Source organism: Adiantum capillus-veneris, chromosome 3, assembly GCF_014529385.1.
Source record: "Adiantum capillus-veneris isolate H3 chromosome 3, ASM1452938v2, whole genome shotgun sequence".
NCBI classification, from domain to species: domain Eukaryota; kingdom Viridiplantae; phylum Streptophyta; class Polypodiopsida; order Polypodiales; family Pteridaceae; genus Adiantum; species Adiantum capillus-veneris.
In genome coordinates this window covers 153,523,425-153,537,113 of record NC_140933.1, presented here as the reverse complement: position 1 = coordinate 153,537,113, position 13,689 = coordinate 153,523,425, and the positions used below count along the sequence as shown (strand labels likewise).

The 13,689-nt window shown below is 43.1% G+C and overlaps 1 protein-coding gene and 1 pseudogene across 14 annotated transcripts; one reads left to right on the top strand and one right to left on the bottom strand.

Annotated features, from left to right (window-relative positions):
* The first annotated feature begins 966 nt into the window (after window positions 1-966).
* LOC147461987 (uncharacterized) lies at window positions 967-5,314 on the top strand. Of its 14 annotated transcripts, none has more exons than XM_086509448.1 (6): window positions 967-1,210; window positions 1,301-1,408; window positions 1,479-1,545; window positions 1,630-1,884; window positions 2,021-2,304; window positions 2,497-5,314. In XM_086509448.1, exons 4-6 carry the CDS (start codon window positions 1,641-1,643, stop codon window positions 5,074-5,076), a joined length of 3,108 nt encoding a protein of 1,035 aa, XP_086365574.1. In that variant the 5' UTR covers window positions 967-1,210; window positions 1,301-1,408; window positions 1,479-1,545; window positions 1,630-1,640; the 3' UTR covers window positions 5,077-5,314. The 14 variants fall into 14 exon arrangements, with proteins under 14 accessions (XP_086365574.1, XP_086365567.1, XP_086365570.1 ...); XM_086509449.1 differs by having other exon boundaries at window positions 968-1,210; window positions 1,301-1,369; XM_086509447.1 differs by having other exon boundaries at window positions 968-1,210; window positions 1,301-1,379.
* Window positions 5,315-9,479: 4,165 nt separating this feature from the next.
* Window positions 9,480-10,085, bottom strand: LOC147461986 (uncharacterized; annotated as a pseudogene).
* Window positions 10,086-13,689: the final 3,604 nt, after the last annotated feature.

The window sequence follows — 13,689 nt, the reverse complement described above, 5'->3', positions numbered from 1 at the left end:
CATGGATGCCCTCTCTCTCCCCCTCTTTATCGCGTGCAAAGGGGCTTGTTTTTGTTTTGGACTTTATCCTTAATATCGTAGATTGCGACACATGTAAAGAGCTCCCCCTTCCGCCATATTATGTTAGTAGATAGATATAGATGGAAAGAAAGACCGTCCTTCTTCCGGGTGCTTTAAGAAGGACAAAGGTAGTGCTAGTGAAAGTGAAGACATTCTTTAGCTTTTCTTTTTAGCTTTTACCTCTTTCAATGTATCTTGTTAGGGATTTCTTGGAGTAATGATGGCCTTTGTATTGCATACAATTTTTTAAGGGGAGGTATCTTGCAACAAATTGTTTATTGGATCAAGGGTATGTCTATTGGATTAGAGATTTGAGTGTCTAAAAGACTTTTTTTTTGGGGGGGAGAGGCTCATCACTATCTCACACGGGCATGGGTAGGAGGGGATCAATGGCCCACGCCTATTTTTCAAAGCGGGGGGCATCATGTATTGTTTGATGTTGCGGTGTGCCCCGAATTTACCAATTTGCCCGAATTTACTAAACTGAACCGAATTTACACAGCGGGGGGTTCATCATAAAGGAAGCCCTTCTCTCTACGCTTTCAACAAGCACGCACAAGTGAGGTGGTTAAGGTGATAGGCTTGCAAAGGGTAAGTTCTGGGTTCGATTCCGGGGGATGAGAGGGGGGCACCTGATTTTACAAGTTTTGCTGCACGCGAATTTACCTATTTTCTCGAATTTACACAAACCGCATCGTACGGCTCAGATCGCACCCGATCCCTGAAATGGGCGTGCGATAACGACAAAACAATGGTGGGGCGGTCTCGTTCACTTAGTCCCGAGGGGAGGGGCGGTCTCGTTCGGGGTGTTGAAGGGTTCACGATAACTACAAAACAATGGTGGGCAGCCCGTGTTTTTTCACCTGACTCCCGGGTGCATGTGCCCCCCATAAGAGGTAGTACTTGTGTTAAGGGGTAGAGCCGTTGTGTGACACTGGCCCATGTTAAAAGACACGTTTTAATAGTACTTTAATAATCAGAAGCACTGGTGTGCAGAATCAGTGTAGATAGCTTAGGCAAGCGCTCCGAAAAACATTCTTTGTGCAGGTCTTCTGTGAGCACGTCTGCATTGTGCAGGTTTTGTACGAGACCGTGCGTGTGTTTGTGTCTGGATTCTGGATGTTTGGAAAGGGTGGTAAGCCGGTCTCTGGTAGTCCATCTTACCTGCATTTCTTTCTTTCCTTTGTGTCCCTTGTGGCTCGTACCAGTTGCACCTTTAACACCTACTGTTTTGATACAGTTCAGTACAAGATGGCCCCCTTTGCCTCACATTGACACTACATCAGATCTCCTGCTCCGCGCCATCAATGTCAGTCAAGGTCTTCACATTTGCATTCTGCAACAGCAGGTCGTATATCGTCGTTTTCTGCTGTGACTACATAGCCTTGACAATGGAGCTCCACCTTTTGTGCATTTAGGGTAGCCCCTTGCAGAGATAGCCTGACCTGCTGAGTTTGCGCAAGTAGAGCCAACTTCTTACTTGCGGTATGGGGCCCATTTTTGTTCCGCTACCTTCATCACATGCTGAACCCCTCATGGTGCACCCTAGAACTTGTCTACTTCTTGCAGGTCTTTTGCAAATGAAAGAGCTCTACCAGTCCCTCCCGCTCACTGGGATGTACGCTGAACAACACTTACTGGAGTCCATTCCCGAAGAGGATCAAGCAGCTCTCTTTCCCATCATCAAGTTGGCTTTCCCAATCCTGGAGTGGGGAAGCCTACAATCATTTTGCCCCAGAAAAGTAGGTGTAGTCGGTCCCGAGGTGTGCATAAAGGATGAGCCTGCTTGCACATCATCAGAGTACTCTTGGTTGCAAGTACAAGGTATGTTCTGTCACTGAGGTGCCTCAACTTGAGCATTTCACCCATTACCTGTGCAAACCTCCTTTTTACAACACTCTCAAGTCCAGCATTGCTATTGTCGTGATGTGCTTATCGTGAACTCCTATGATGCATTCAGAGGCATCACTTGGTGCAGCCTTTCGCTGTGGAGATCATGTTTGGAAGCGAGTTTCTGCAGAAAATACTTTGGATCTCAGCAGATGTACTAGCTGTAAATTTTCTGAAAGCAACAAACTGGAAGGAGATGGTGTTAGAGGTGCAACAAATACGCATGGAGACTCTGAAAACAGCAAAAGAAAAGTTGCCTCCACTTCATTGCAAGATTATGACGTCAAAACAAAAAGAGTGCAGATTTCTTGTGATGCTATCGCTGATGATGCTCAATCTTCCCAAGAAACAAAGGTGTGAGTTTTCTCTGATAGCTGTGCGTTGTGTAGTGAATTTCATTCATTTAGAGGCCTTTAAAACCAGATAATTAAAGATGCAGACATTGTCGATCTTTTTTTTATCACATTTTTCAACCGCCTAGGAAATTTTTAGTACTTGATGGCCTACTATTTTAGTAGCAAATTTGTTGCATTCTTTTCCACATAGGTCCCCTGCAACAATTTTCTGTTAAAATTCAATGGAAATTGGGGACTGCAGATGAGGTGCTTCAGGCCTGAAAGCACGGTAGCCACGAGAGAATGCTCAGATAAGCTCAAAGGAACTCATATTCCGGGTTCTACTATCTTGAATATAGAACCGCATAAAAGATGCCGCAGGTCAAATGGAAAACAATGGCGATGCTCGAAAAATGCGTCTCCTGGTACTATGTACTGTGAAGTCCATCATAAGTACATGAAGAAGTGTAGAATCAAGAAGAGCATTTCTCCAGGCAAGGCATGCTTTCTAGAGCAAAAGCGAGCTGCTTTTTTAAAGGAAAAGCAGGTAAATGTTGCACGGTGTCACAGAACTGATGGAAAATTGTGGCAGTGCTCTAAGCAAGCAATGCCAGGGTCCTTGTACTGTGAGAATCATCATAATCGCTTTAAGAAGTTGAAGAAACAATGGAGTCAGCTCAACGCTACTAGCTTTGCAAAGAACCATCCAATTGTGATGGAGGGGAAGGTTTTCAAACAGAATGAAGAGAATGGGTTGCATGAAACCTCAGGTGACAGTTGTGAGGATAGAGATGGGCTTATGCAGTTGTGCGATGTAGTTGTTGAAGAAAGAGAGTTGGAAATCAGGGGTTGTGGGAGTGCAGGAGTCGATGAGTTAGAAGTTAACCGACAATGGGTATCCACTGGCATGCTTGAAGAAATCCGGGGTAGCAATTTGACTCAGATTTTACAAGTGGAAGATGTGCCAGGAGTGGTCATTTTGCTTGACGGACAGAAGCAAGACAGAGTACTTGCACAGCTAGCTAGTCCTCAACAAAAGAAGAGTGTGGATGGTCTTGGCCAGTTTATTGGCAAAAAGCCTATTAAAAGAGGACCATTGGTGCTGAAGGAAGTTTCAAATGCGGATATAAGGCATGAGGGTGGCTCTGCACATAGTGATGCAAAACCTCAAGGTACTGAGAATGTGCGGTGTAACAGGACGGATGGGAGGCAATGGCAGTGTCTGAAGCTGTCCCTGCCTGGCTCACTTTACTGTGAACACCACCAAAAATTTGAGCGAGGGACTAATGCAGCTATATCCATGAAAGTAGAAGGGCGTTCATTGGAGAACTTGCCCAACAGTGAAACAAGGTCGACAAATAAAGATAGAAGCAAATCTAATGTGGTTAGTGCTGACAGTTTTTGTCACAGGGAAGAATTGTCAGAATTAGAACAATCAAACAATATAATGTCACAAGATGCTGGCTCTGTGAAGCAGTGCCAAAGAAAAGATGGAAAAGGATGGCAATGCCTAAAGGATGCAAAGGAAGGACATAATTATTGCCTGCATCACCTTGAATATTTGAGCAAACGAAAAACACGTTCGAAAAAAATTAAGAGTTTCAAATCTGAGGAAAATGGGATTTCACTATCTGATAAGCAATCTCTTGCAATGCTCACCACACTAGACCAGAAAGAGTCTGCCAAGGAGTTTTCGAACAAACATTCTATGGACGGTCTAGGTCACAATCTGGCTGTTCCTGTTGACGCAGTCCACAAACATGGACATGCCAAGTCCAATGTGGGAGCACAAATTATTCGAACACAAGGATCATTATGTGGTAGCAGTAATTTAGTTTGCAGCGTGGCTGATACATCGAGTGTTTTCTGCAAACTCAAATGTTCCACCCACACTCTGAAAGCGCCAACAATCCTACCAGAGCCATTAAGTGGGAGCAAGCACCTTCAAATGCAAGAAGCTTGTACTTCATTTAGCAACCTGATACATGATAATAATACTCCTCAAGATATCTCAGCAGAGGAGATACAAACTTGTGTTAACAACGACAACACTCAGCTGTATCAACATCTGAGGGTTAGGTCTGTCCTGTGCAGTGACAACCAGAAGAGCTGTGTTGCTTATGATTTATCTCTTGATGAGGGGTCAATCATGGAAGAAAGAACGCCACTGCTTGATAAAACAAGTGCTTCAGATAATGGAAGTGATGCTGATGGTGCCTGTGACAAGGGGCATGGATTACACGAGTCAAAACAGTTGGATGGCATTTTGCTGCAAGAAGCATCTTCCTTGAAGCAGTGTCAAAGGAAAGATGGAAAATACTGGCAATGTTCAAAGTTTGCAACGCAGGGGCAGAATTATTGTTTACACCACCTTGTGTACTTGAAAAATAGGCGTTACACGTTGAAATCATGCCAAAATCATCGGCTCAGCACTGACGACAAGAGGGCCTTAGTCACAGGAGATGGGCTATCTTTGTGCCATACGGTCTCTTCATCTGTTGTTCCTAGTGTGCTACAAAAGGGATTGTCTGCAAGGAAACACTTATTCAGAAGTGGTGCAAATTTATCTCACAATGTTGGTATGGCTGATCCAGCTGATGGTATCTGCAATGGAAATGATTTTGATTGTGCAAAGCAAGCATCGTCCCCTACAACAATAGTTGCAACAGAAACCTCCCTTCAAGTGTCACGCATTGTAAAGCAAGAGATTTTGGATGATGGCCTCTGCAATGATATTGATACTCCTCAAAACATTCAAGAGGACACTGTTTTCATTGACAGTAAGATTTAGCACCAGTACAAAATATTTGTCATTGGTACGCCCATGACTATTTTGTCCATTGCAGGTGCATTAATGGAGTCAATTATATGTAAGTGTTTGATGCTGTGCTCAAGAGTTGAAGGGGCAAGTCGGCGACTACACTCAGTTTTTCGGCCATGATTTGTAATGGGCCAACTGAGAGAGCTGGTTAATGTTAAAAACATCAACACATGGGAGCTGTGAATTCAGACAATCACCTTGCTATGCATTTACAGTCCCTTTTTTTTTATTATTTTTCTGGTTGGTTGGTTTGTTTTTTGAGTGAAGAGGTCATTGTTGTCATGTTGCATGCCATGCGGTCTTTCACCGTCATATGTGGGGAGTAGGCGGAGAGGGTTGGGTGTAGAGGAGAGGGGGGGTTGGTCACTAAGGTCCCGACTCCCTGTCACACTCTGGGCTCCCGTCCCTCTCTCCTCCCACACATCGTGTCACACTGGGCTCATTACAGAAGAAAAACACTTTTTGCCAACGAGTCAATGACAGCCAAGTGGTATGGCAACGAGTCAAAATACTATGCCGGCTACAAAAGATCAAAATCCATGGAACTGCTTCCCACATTGCTCTTGCAGTTGGCCATCGTTGGAGCAAAATTGGATGAGTCAGTTTGGCTGGTGGTGCCATCCTCCACTTTGGGCTCCCGTCACCTCGGCAAGACGAATGTATTTTAGTAGTTGACCCCATTTGTTGGCACTGCCTGCTTGCAGGTAGTGATATAGGCATATGGTACCTACCAAATTGTGTACACATTTTTTAGGCATAGCCTTTTTGGGCTTATTAATAAAAATAGCATATCTCTCTCTCTATATCTCTCTCATCTGCGCTGCCAAAGCAGTCGAGATCGATCTCTCTCTCTCTCTCTCTCTCTCTCTCTCTCTCACTCACTCACTCTCACACACACACACACACACACACACACACACAGCAAAAAGTGCCGCCCTCTGCACGTTAGTGTCGGCTTGTTTTTTAAGCACTAGATTTCATCGTTATGTTCTCGTGCAGACATACTCGTGACAAAATCTAAGGAATTGAAGCGTTATCTGTAGAATGCCTTTTAAAGGTTTTAGGTGACGGATTTTGTGACGGAGGCGGCCTCACAAGATGTTTGCTTGGGTGCTCTGGTCGAAAGTTTTCAACAAAAACGAAGTGAAGACCTCTCGCCTGTGCGGGAAACAATGAAAGGGAGGGCAGCGGAGCAGGCCAGGAACTTAACGCCATGGGAGAAGAGGAGCTGGAGGCGAGAGTAGAGGATAATCTTTGGAGGTGAGAGCTGGGAAGCTGAATTGCTCTTCATTCTGGCTGCTCCCTTTCCATGCTCACCTCCATAAACCTGACCTTCGATGACTTCGCTGGGTCCCCTTCACTTTCATTTCTGCAGCTACACAACAACAATCTCTAAGGCACTATCACTTCAGAGATTGGTGGGGCTCACAACTTATCACCTTTCAGTTTTCCTGGCACCCTGCCTATAGAGGTCTTCAGGCTACGGAATGTCTCCTCAGGATTATTTTTATCAGAGATTGGTAACTTACATCACCTGTCAAACCTGTACATCCAATAAGACAATAATTTCTCAGGAGAGACTCCAGAGACACTCTCGAAGTGCGTGCATATAAATGTTCTGTTGCTAGGGGACAATGAGTTCTGTGGCCCCTCATTGCAAACCTGAAGGTACTGCACCCGAAAGCTGATTGTTGTTGAACCTCACTCCCTGAAGATTGGGACATTTTGCATATGTATCTTCAGAACTAATCGAGAGCATAGAAAGGTGGGCAGAGGACCTGTGAAACCATTGGTAGAAACATCAAAGATTTTCGACCTGATCCCTACTTCTTTAGCAACGCTTTCTGCCATCACTTCGCTCGACCTATTTTCACGTTTCCTGCCCTCAGAGGTTTCCTACAACTCTGTGGGCCGGCAACCGAGACATAAGTGAGGGTGTTGCTACAGATGAGAAGAAGAACCCAAAAACCTATAGAATGGCTCGCACAAGCCGGACTCCACCACTGATCCTTGTGTGAAGCCATCATGCTGGCGCTGCCAAAGCCCTTGAAGCTCACACAGTCTATAGCACCTTTGTGGGCCTTGTCTGCAACACCTTGCTTTCTCAATATGAAAATCTAGCATCCTTGCCAAAATACAAACATCTTTCATAAGCTCTCTGTCAGAAATGTCCTCTCTTGGAGCGACTTATTGATTGTAGGCTATGGCCAGCATGGATGTTGTTGAGTAGAACAAGGTATTTATGCTTGATGATGAGTACAGGTTCAAGTAGGTTGGTGCAGATTCAAAGAGACTCCAATTTTCAAGGGCGAGGAGAGGTGGAAACGACAGCATGGCTGCAAGGAGGCTCCTCTTGTTCCAATTTCCATGCAAGCACACTCAGAGAAGTTTCAAGATTGTACTTGCCTATTAATAGTTATGGAGGTGTTTTGAACCATGGAAGTCTTCCCCTTCCTAGCGCTTCATGGCCTTGTCTGTGCAAGATAGTTCAAATAAACTAAATTTTGCATTGAGCATCAATAGCTGTGATTGGCTAGTTGGACAATTCTTCTTGGCGTAGTTAAGAGATCAAGCTCTTCTTTGCCTGAAAAGTCTTTCCTTCTTCTTGAGCAAATGGCTGCGTGCTACATAGGTTCTTTAGCCCTTTGAATTTGGGTCGAGGATGCAGTCCCCTTAGTGGATGCAAGGCAAGGCCTCTTAGGCAGCTTGATGGATATCAAGGGTATGTGATTAAATGCACACGACAACAAGGACCATTATGAGGCTACATCAACCTAAAGGTAATAAACTCTTCCTTACATTATTGCAATCTATCTATAAAAGAATCCCCAACACCGGAGAAGCATGAGTTCGGCTCCAATGTTGGAGACGACAGAGGTGGCGGAAGAGGGGCTTGCTCTTTATGGTATTTTATATGAATGTGGAGGAAGCTGTGCCAACTCCACACCATATGTTGTATGGTTTTTCATGAGCATCCCGTGCACAAATTGCATTTCTATGCACCTCATAAGGTTAGAATCTATGCTTTCTTAGTTTTGACACATCAGCTAACACCGACTTCTCATGGTCTTGTGAGGTCATGGATGTTTGGAGGAGCTTTGAGAAAAGACGCTACAAAGCCTTGTGTACAAGCTACAATTAGGCTGGGTTCACATCGAGGCGGCGGAAGAGAGGCTCCAAAAGTTGCTTTTCCGGGTGATAGAGTTACATAATGCACACTTCCGCCACCCAGTTGTTCACATAGAGGGTGGAAGAAAAAGTTACTCGATTTTCTTTCGCCGGTTTGTGTGAGCACTGGGCAGCGGTCGAACAAAGAGTGAAAGGTAGAAGCATTTAGCATTTGCATCAATAAAGCATAGTACAAACCATAGCATAAAAATTATTAAATTGAATGCATTTGTTACAAAAGCTCTAACTTGAAGATGATGATGAATCTACTTCCTCTAAAGCCTCATTTCCAACATTTCTTGGACATTCATCCGTGCCTGTTCTTTGTACATTGCCTTTGCAATACTGTCTCGCCTCTCGGAGCCTACTCCAAGGTCATTGGAGCCTCCTTCATCGCTGCCTTGTGCATGCTCCATAGCCTCCTCTATTCCGACATCTCGTGTTGCCATAAGCTCCATCATGGATGTAGCACCTGTTCTTCGATCCTCTGTCGCACGCCCACCGTGACCTGCCGATTCTGCTTCTGCCTCCCGCATCCACTCCATATCAAAAGATTCTCCATGGAAAATACAAAGGTTGTGAATCATAAGACAAGTTGCTACAAGATCTGGCACATAACATAGATTCATGTCACATCTTTTTATCAAAATTCTAAACCTTGCCTTCAACATTCCAAAAGCTCTCTCAACTGGCATCCTTGTACTTGATTGAATGAAATTCCAATAGTACTTGAGACGTGATAGCCCTTCCTTGCACCCTTTGAAAGGCACTAGCATATATGGCCCTGCCGGGTAAGCGCAATGACCAACTAGACAATAGTTGCCTAGTTTCCCTTTTGCACATCTTTGTCCTAGCTCACTTCTAGTGAAATTCAAGGAGTCATGTACTGTTCCGGCCCATTCAACATCAAAATTCCATACTGAACAATTAGCAGATACGATTAGTTGCAGCAAAAAGAGTGGAAACCTTTTCGATTGAAGTAGTTGACATGGTTGTCCCTTGGTGCAATGATGGGAATGTGGGAACCATCTATCGCACCAACAACAAAGGGGATTCCTCTTGCAGCCTCAAACTTACGTGCCAATGTCGCAAGTCGAGAGCTTGAAGGCCATCTGATGTACATGTCCCTAAGGCCAGATTTCACGATTGCCTTACAAAAATCAAGTACAATTCCACAAGATGTACTCTTGGCACATCCATAAGTGTCACCAAGGCCCAAGAGTCCATCTCCAGTAGCAAGTCTGGTAAGAGCGATAGCTTTTCTTGTTGTCGCCGTCATCATCATCTTCCAAGTCGATGGTGCTCTTCTTCTTCGAGGCTTTGGGCTTCTTTGTTGCGGTTTGGTTTTGTAGTACAACCTCCTCGTTGGTGACTTCTTTCCTCTTCGACGAATTGACACGGCTTGCCTTGGGTTGAGAAGCTCACATGGGATTAGGGGTAGGGTTGGGTGATGGAGTGGATGCCACATGATCGGGGGCGCACTCCATATTGGAGTTAGGACTAGTGGCACTCAAAGGGGGCGAGGGATGAGAAGGGTGTGTAGCCATAGGAGAATGTGGGCTATGAGCATTTAGAGAAGGAGAGGGATGAGGTGGTGGAATTTGAGAACCATAATTCGGGGGTCTAAACATAAAGGGAGAATTAGGAGAGATGGAGGGAGAGTTCATCATGGCTTGGTAGCCATGAGGTGACATGTGGAAAGAAGGGTGGGAAAATGGATAGAAAGTGGATTGAGAAAATGGAGGTTGGGAGAGAATAGAGTCGTCATTTTCCCTTTGGGAGTCGAAAAATTGATTTGGGTTGGAGTTCATGGTACCTATACTGCAAAAAAAAAACAATGTTAAAGATGTGCACACAAAGTTGAGATCAATGCATAAAAGTGTGAATCGCAAAAGTCAATGTGACCTTAATGAATTGATTTGCACCGCCGTTGGTCGCTTAACGCTTCAATCCTACAAGAACGCCATATTAAAAAATGTTGGTACATCATAAGCATATCAAACAAGCTTAATATAACAAGAGGAAAAAAAGTAATAAAATCACGAGGCCTGCCATAGGAATTTGTTTTGCTAACAAAAAATGGAAAGCAAAAATTAACCAAGAAAGAGAGGCGGGTGGCAATCCATTGAATCTAGTAGCAGCTGGTTGACATGGCCGAATTTGTAGTTTTGAAGCTCTCTATTTGAAAAAGCGACAAAATCAAAATGCCCAGTTCTTTTTATTAAAACTAAACTAAAGACAAATATTTTAGAGATGAAGTAATTGTTGTATACGCATGCTCAGATTCAAGATCGAGCGGGAAAAAAACTATGTTGACAAAATGGTAGTAGGTTACAAAATTTGTGTTTGATACACATGGTGGAATGAGTTGATACACATCGAGGGAGGTAGTTGGAGGGGATGAATGTAAATTTTCTTTGCTTTGATGGGTTGGTGGGGGGGGGAAGGGAGGATGAAGTGGGAAGGGAGGGGAGGTGTCCCCTCCAATGATCTTTGGTCTATTTATTTTGGAAGTAGTATATATGTGAATGAATGATCTGACCAAAAGCAAAATCTTGTGTCACAAATGTAGTGAGGTTGTTGGCTTCTCACCCAAATATGATCTAGCATTGAATTATAGATGGTTGTTGTTTCTTTAATTTGTTGTCGATAGTTCTCTGAATGAAGTAGAGATTCCAAATGTTGGTACTGGGTGTTTGTGGTGTCGATATCAATGTTGAAGTCTCCTAATATGATACTCAAGTTTTTTTTAATCATTTTCTTGTATCAAGTGCTATAGTTCTAAAAAAAGAGTCTTTATTCGTGTCTTGGGTGACTTGTATACATTTATGACATGGATATGACCTGAAGATTGATTTCTAAAAGAGAAAGTCACATCCGTTATTTCAAGTCCCACTCTTGAGATAGTTTTTTGGGATATGGATTGAATAATTGGATGGTGGAATATGTATAGACCATAACCATTATAATGTTGAATATGCTCAAAGTCTGGTGTTAGGGAGTTGGTACTTTTCTTTTGTTTTGTTTCTTGGAAGCACAAGATGCTGAATGACATGAATTTTGGATCGCTCTTGATGTGGCCAATGTGTTTGTTGATTGACATGATGTTTAATGATGCAACAATGTGGTGTGTCTGTTTAATTGTAATCAGGGGCTCGTTCAAGTAAGACCACTTAGCATCTGTCCGAAGGTGTTTGATTTCTTTCAAGACTGAGGTCAGTTTTGATATGGTTCTTGAGAATGGGGCTAAGAATATGCAGATTTGTAGGGTCTTTAATACGTGACAGAGCTGTGTAGACCAAGCCATGAGATTGGATCCCACTAGGGTCAAATGCCATTGTTGTCATTGTCAAGCCTTGGGATCTATGGATTGTGCGTGCGTTCGCTGCTTGTATTGGGAGTTGTGTTCTTGAGACTAAGTTGAGTGGGTTTCTGTCTACTTGAAATTCTTTCGTGACCTGAAGTATTGATGTCCATTGTTTGTTTATGTTTCCATGGTAGAGATGTGCATTCTGGGATCTTTGTCTTCTCCCAATTGAGGTATCAAAGAACTCAACCCAAGCTATCGATGATTGTGCTCTGTTGTTTGTTGTTTGGAAGATTCCATCCGCACCATACACCAGACCGTCAAGTACATTGATATTGCTTGCACAAAGCTCGACTATCATTCGTGGCTTTAGCTCAAGGATGGAGGATAATCCAACAGTTACTTGAACGGTTGTTTGGAATGACTAGGTTTTTTGAGCATATTTTGTGGAGTTTGTCATGAGCTTTGATAATGTATGGTGTTTCTTACAAGTTCTCAAAGACCGTTTGATTGTGCTTGGACTTTAATTTATTTGTGAAGAAAAGATGAGGTATTGTAAAAATGTCAAAGTTGTTGTTTCCAAATGTGTCATTGATAAATGCAACGTCTGTTTGTGTTTGCTCTGCAACATGTATCCTATTTAAAACCTCTATAAATAGTTCATTTGATTGCCACATTGGTGTTGTTAGCTCAGGACATGTGACATGTGTGTTCCAGCATGATGGTGTGAGGATGTCAAGTGTATTGTTTGTGTCACTGAATATCCATCGATTGCGGACATAGCTTGCTTGGCAAAGATCACCACAGAAGATAACTTCTAGACCACCAAAGGGTTCATTGTATTTGTGCTTTATATATCGGAGTTTTGTGTCAATAATGCGCAGTAGTCTATTGCCTATCAAGGAAGCCTCGTCAAAGACAACTAGTTTGAGATTTGTGTATGCTTGGGATAGTTCATTGATAGTATCGTTGGAAAGAGGGACCATCTCAGTTAGCATCAATGGAAGGCGTAATGCAGAGTGAATTGTTGTGCCGCCAAGGTTAAACGCTGCTTTGCCTGTATACACCATCAACAATGCTGTTGGAAGTTCAACGTTGCCTTCTATCGAAGGTGCATAGTGCCGGACTAGGCCTTGGATGATTGCATGCAAAGTAAAGGTTTTTCCTATCCCGGCGTCCTCTATTAAAATAAAGTGGATTGTGTCATTAGAACATACTCTCTTTCGTGTCATGATATCATCATAAAGATGTATTTGCTCTATATTCAAACTCATGACAATTGAGTGATATTCTTCATTTGGCATGCCAAGGAATCTAGATGATGTTGGTAGTTGAGTGGTATGATGCCTTGTGCTTGGTAGGTCGAGATCAAGCTCATAAGTGAACCGTTCTTGTTGTGTTTCTTGTGAGGAGATTGAGCATGATGTTGATGATTCTGGATTGTTGATTTCTAGCTTTGTGAAAGGTTTCATATTTTGTGCAATTGTAGCAATATTAGACTCATATCTCTCTCTCTCTCCAAGTTGTTGTCAAAGCATCGAACGCATATTCATGGCTTGTGAATGGCAGAAACAGTAGACGTAGTTGATGATAATGCGTCTCGCTGTCGGTCTCCTTACTGAAGTTTGTATATCTGATGATGTGAGGCTTCTTGCACTTGTGGTGTGTCCCTTGTGAGATAGTGTAGTTGCTTGCATACTCTGCCAAGCAAATATTTCCTATGCTAGTTGGTCTTTTTGTGTACTTCGTCACGAGTTCATCAAAGAATATGTTTGTGTCATCAGGATGAATTGTTTGCAAGGAAGTCTTTCTCTTTAACAATAGTGTCCTTTGGGTTTGGAAGTCTGCATTGATGAAGATAAATTTTTTGCTTGTGCTATGCAATGGGAGAGATATTGAAATGTATGCTGCTTGTTGAGCTGTGATTTCTTGACCATCAATCAAGGCACCTCCAATTTTCTTAAGACGTTCCATTGAGGAAGACTCTCTTCCTTGCATTTGTCAAGGATTTTGTTAATTGCTTTGCTTGTGGTTGACTTTGTTTTTGTCATAAATGATGTGCAGTATGCAACAGCTCCATGAGGGTTGAAAATAAACTGAATATCAAG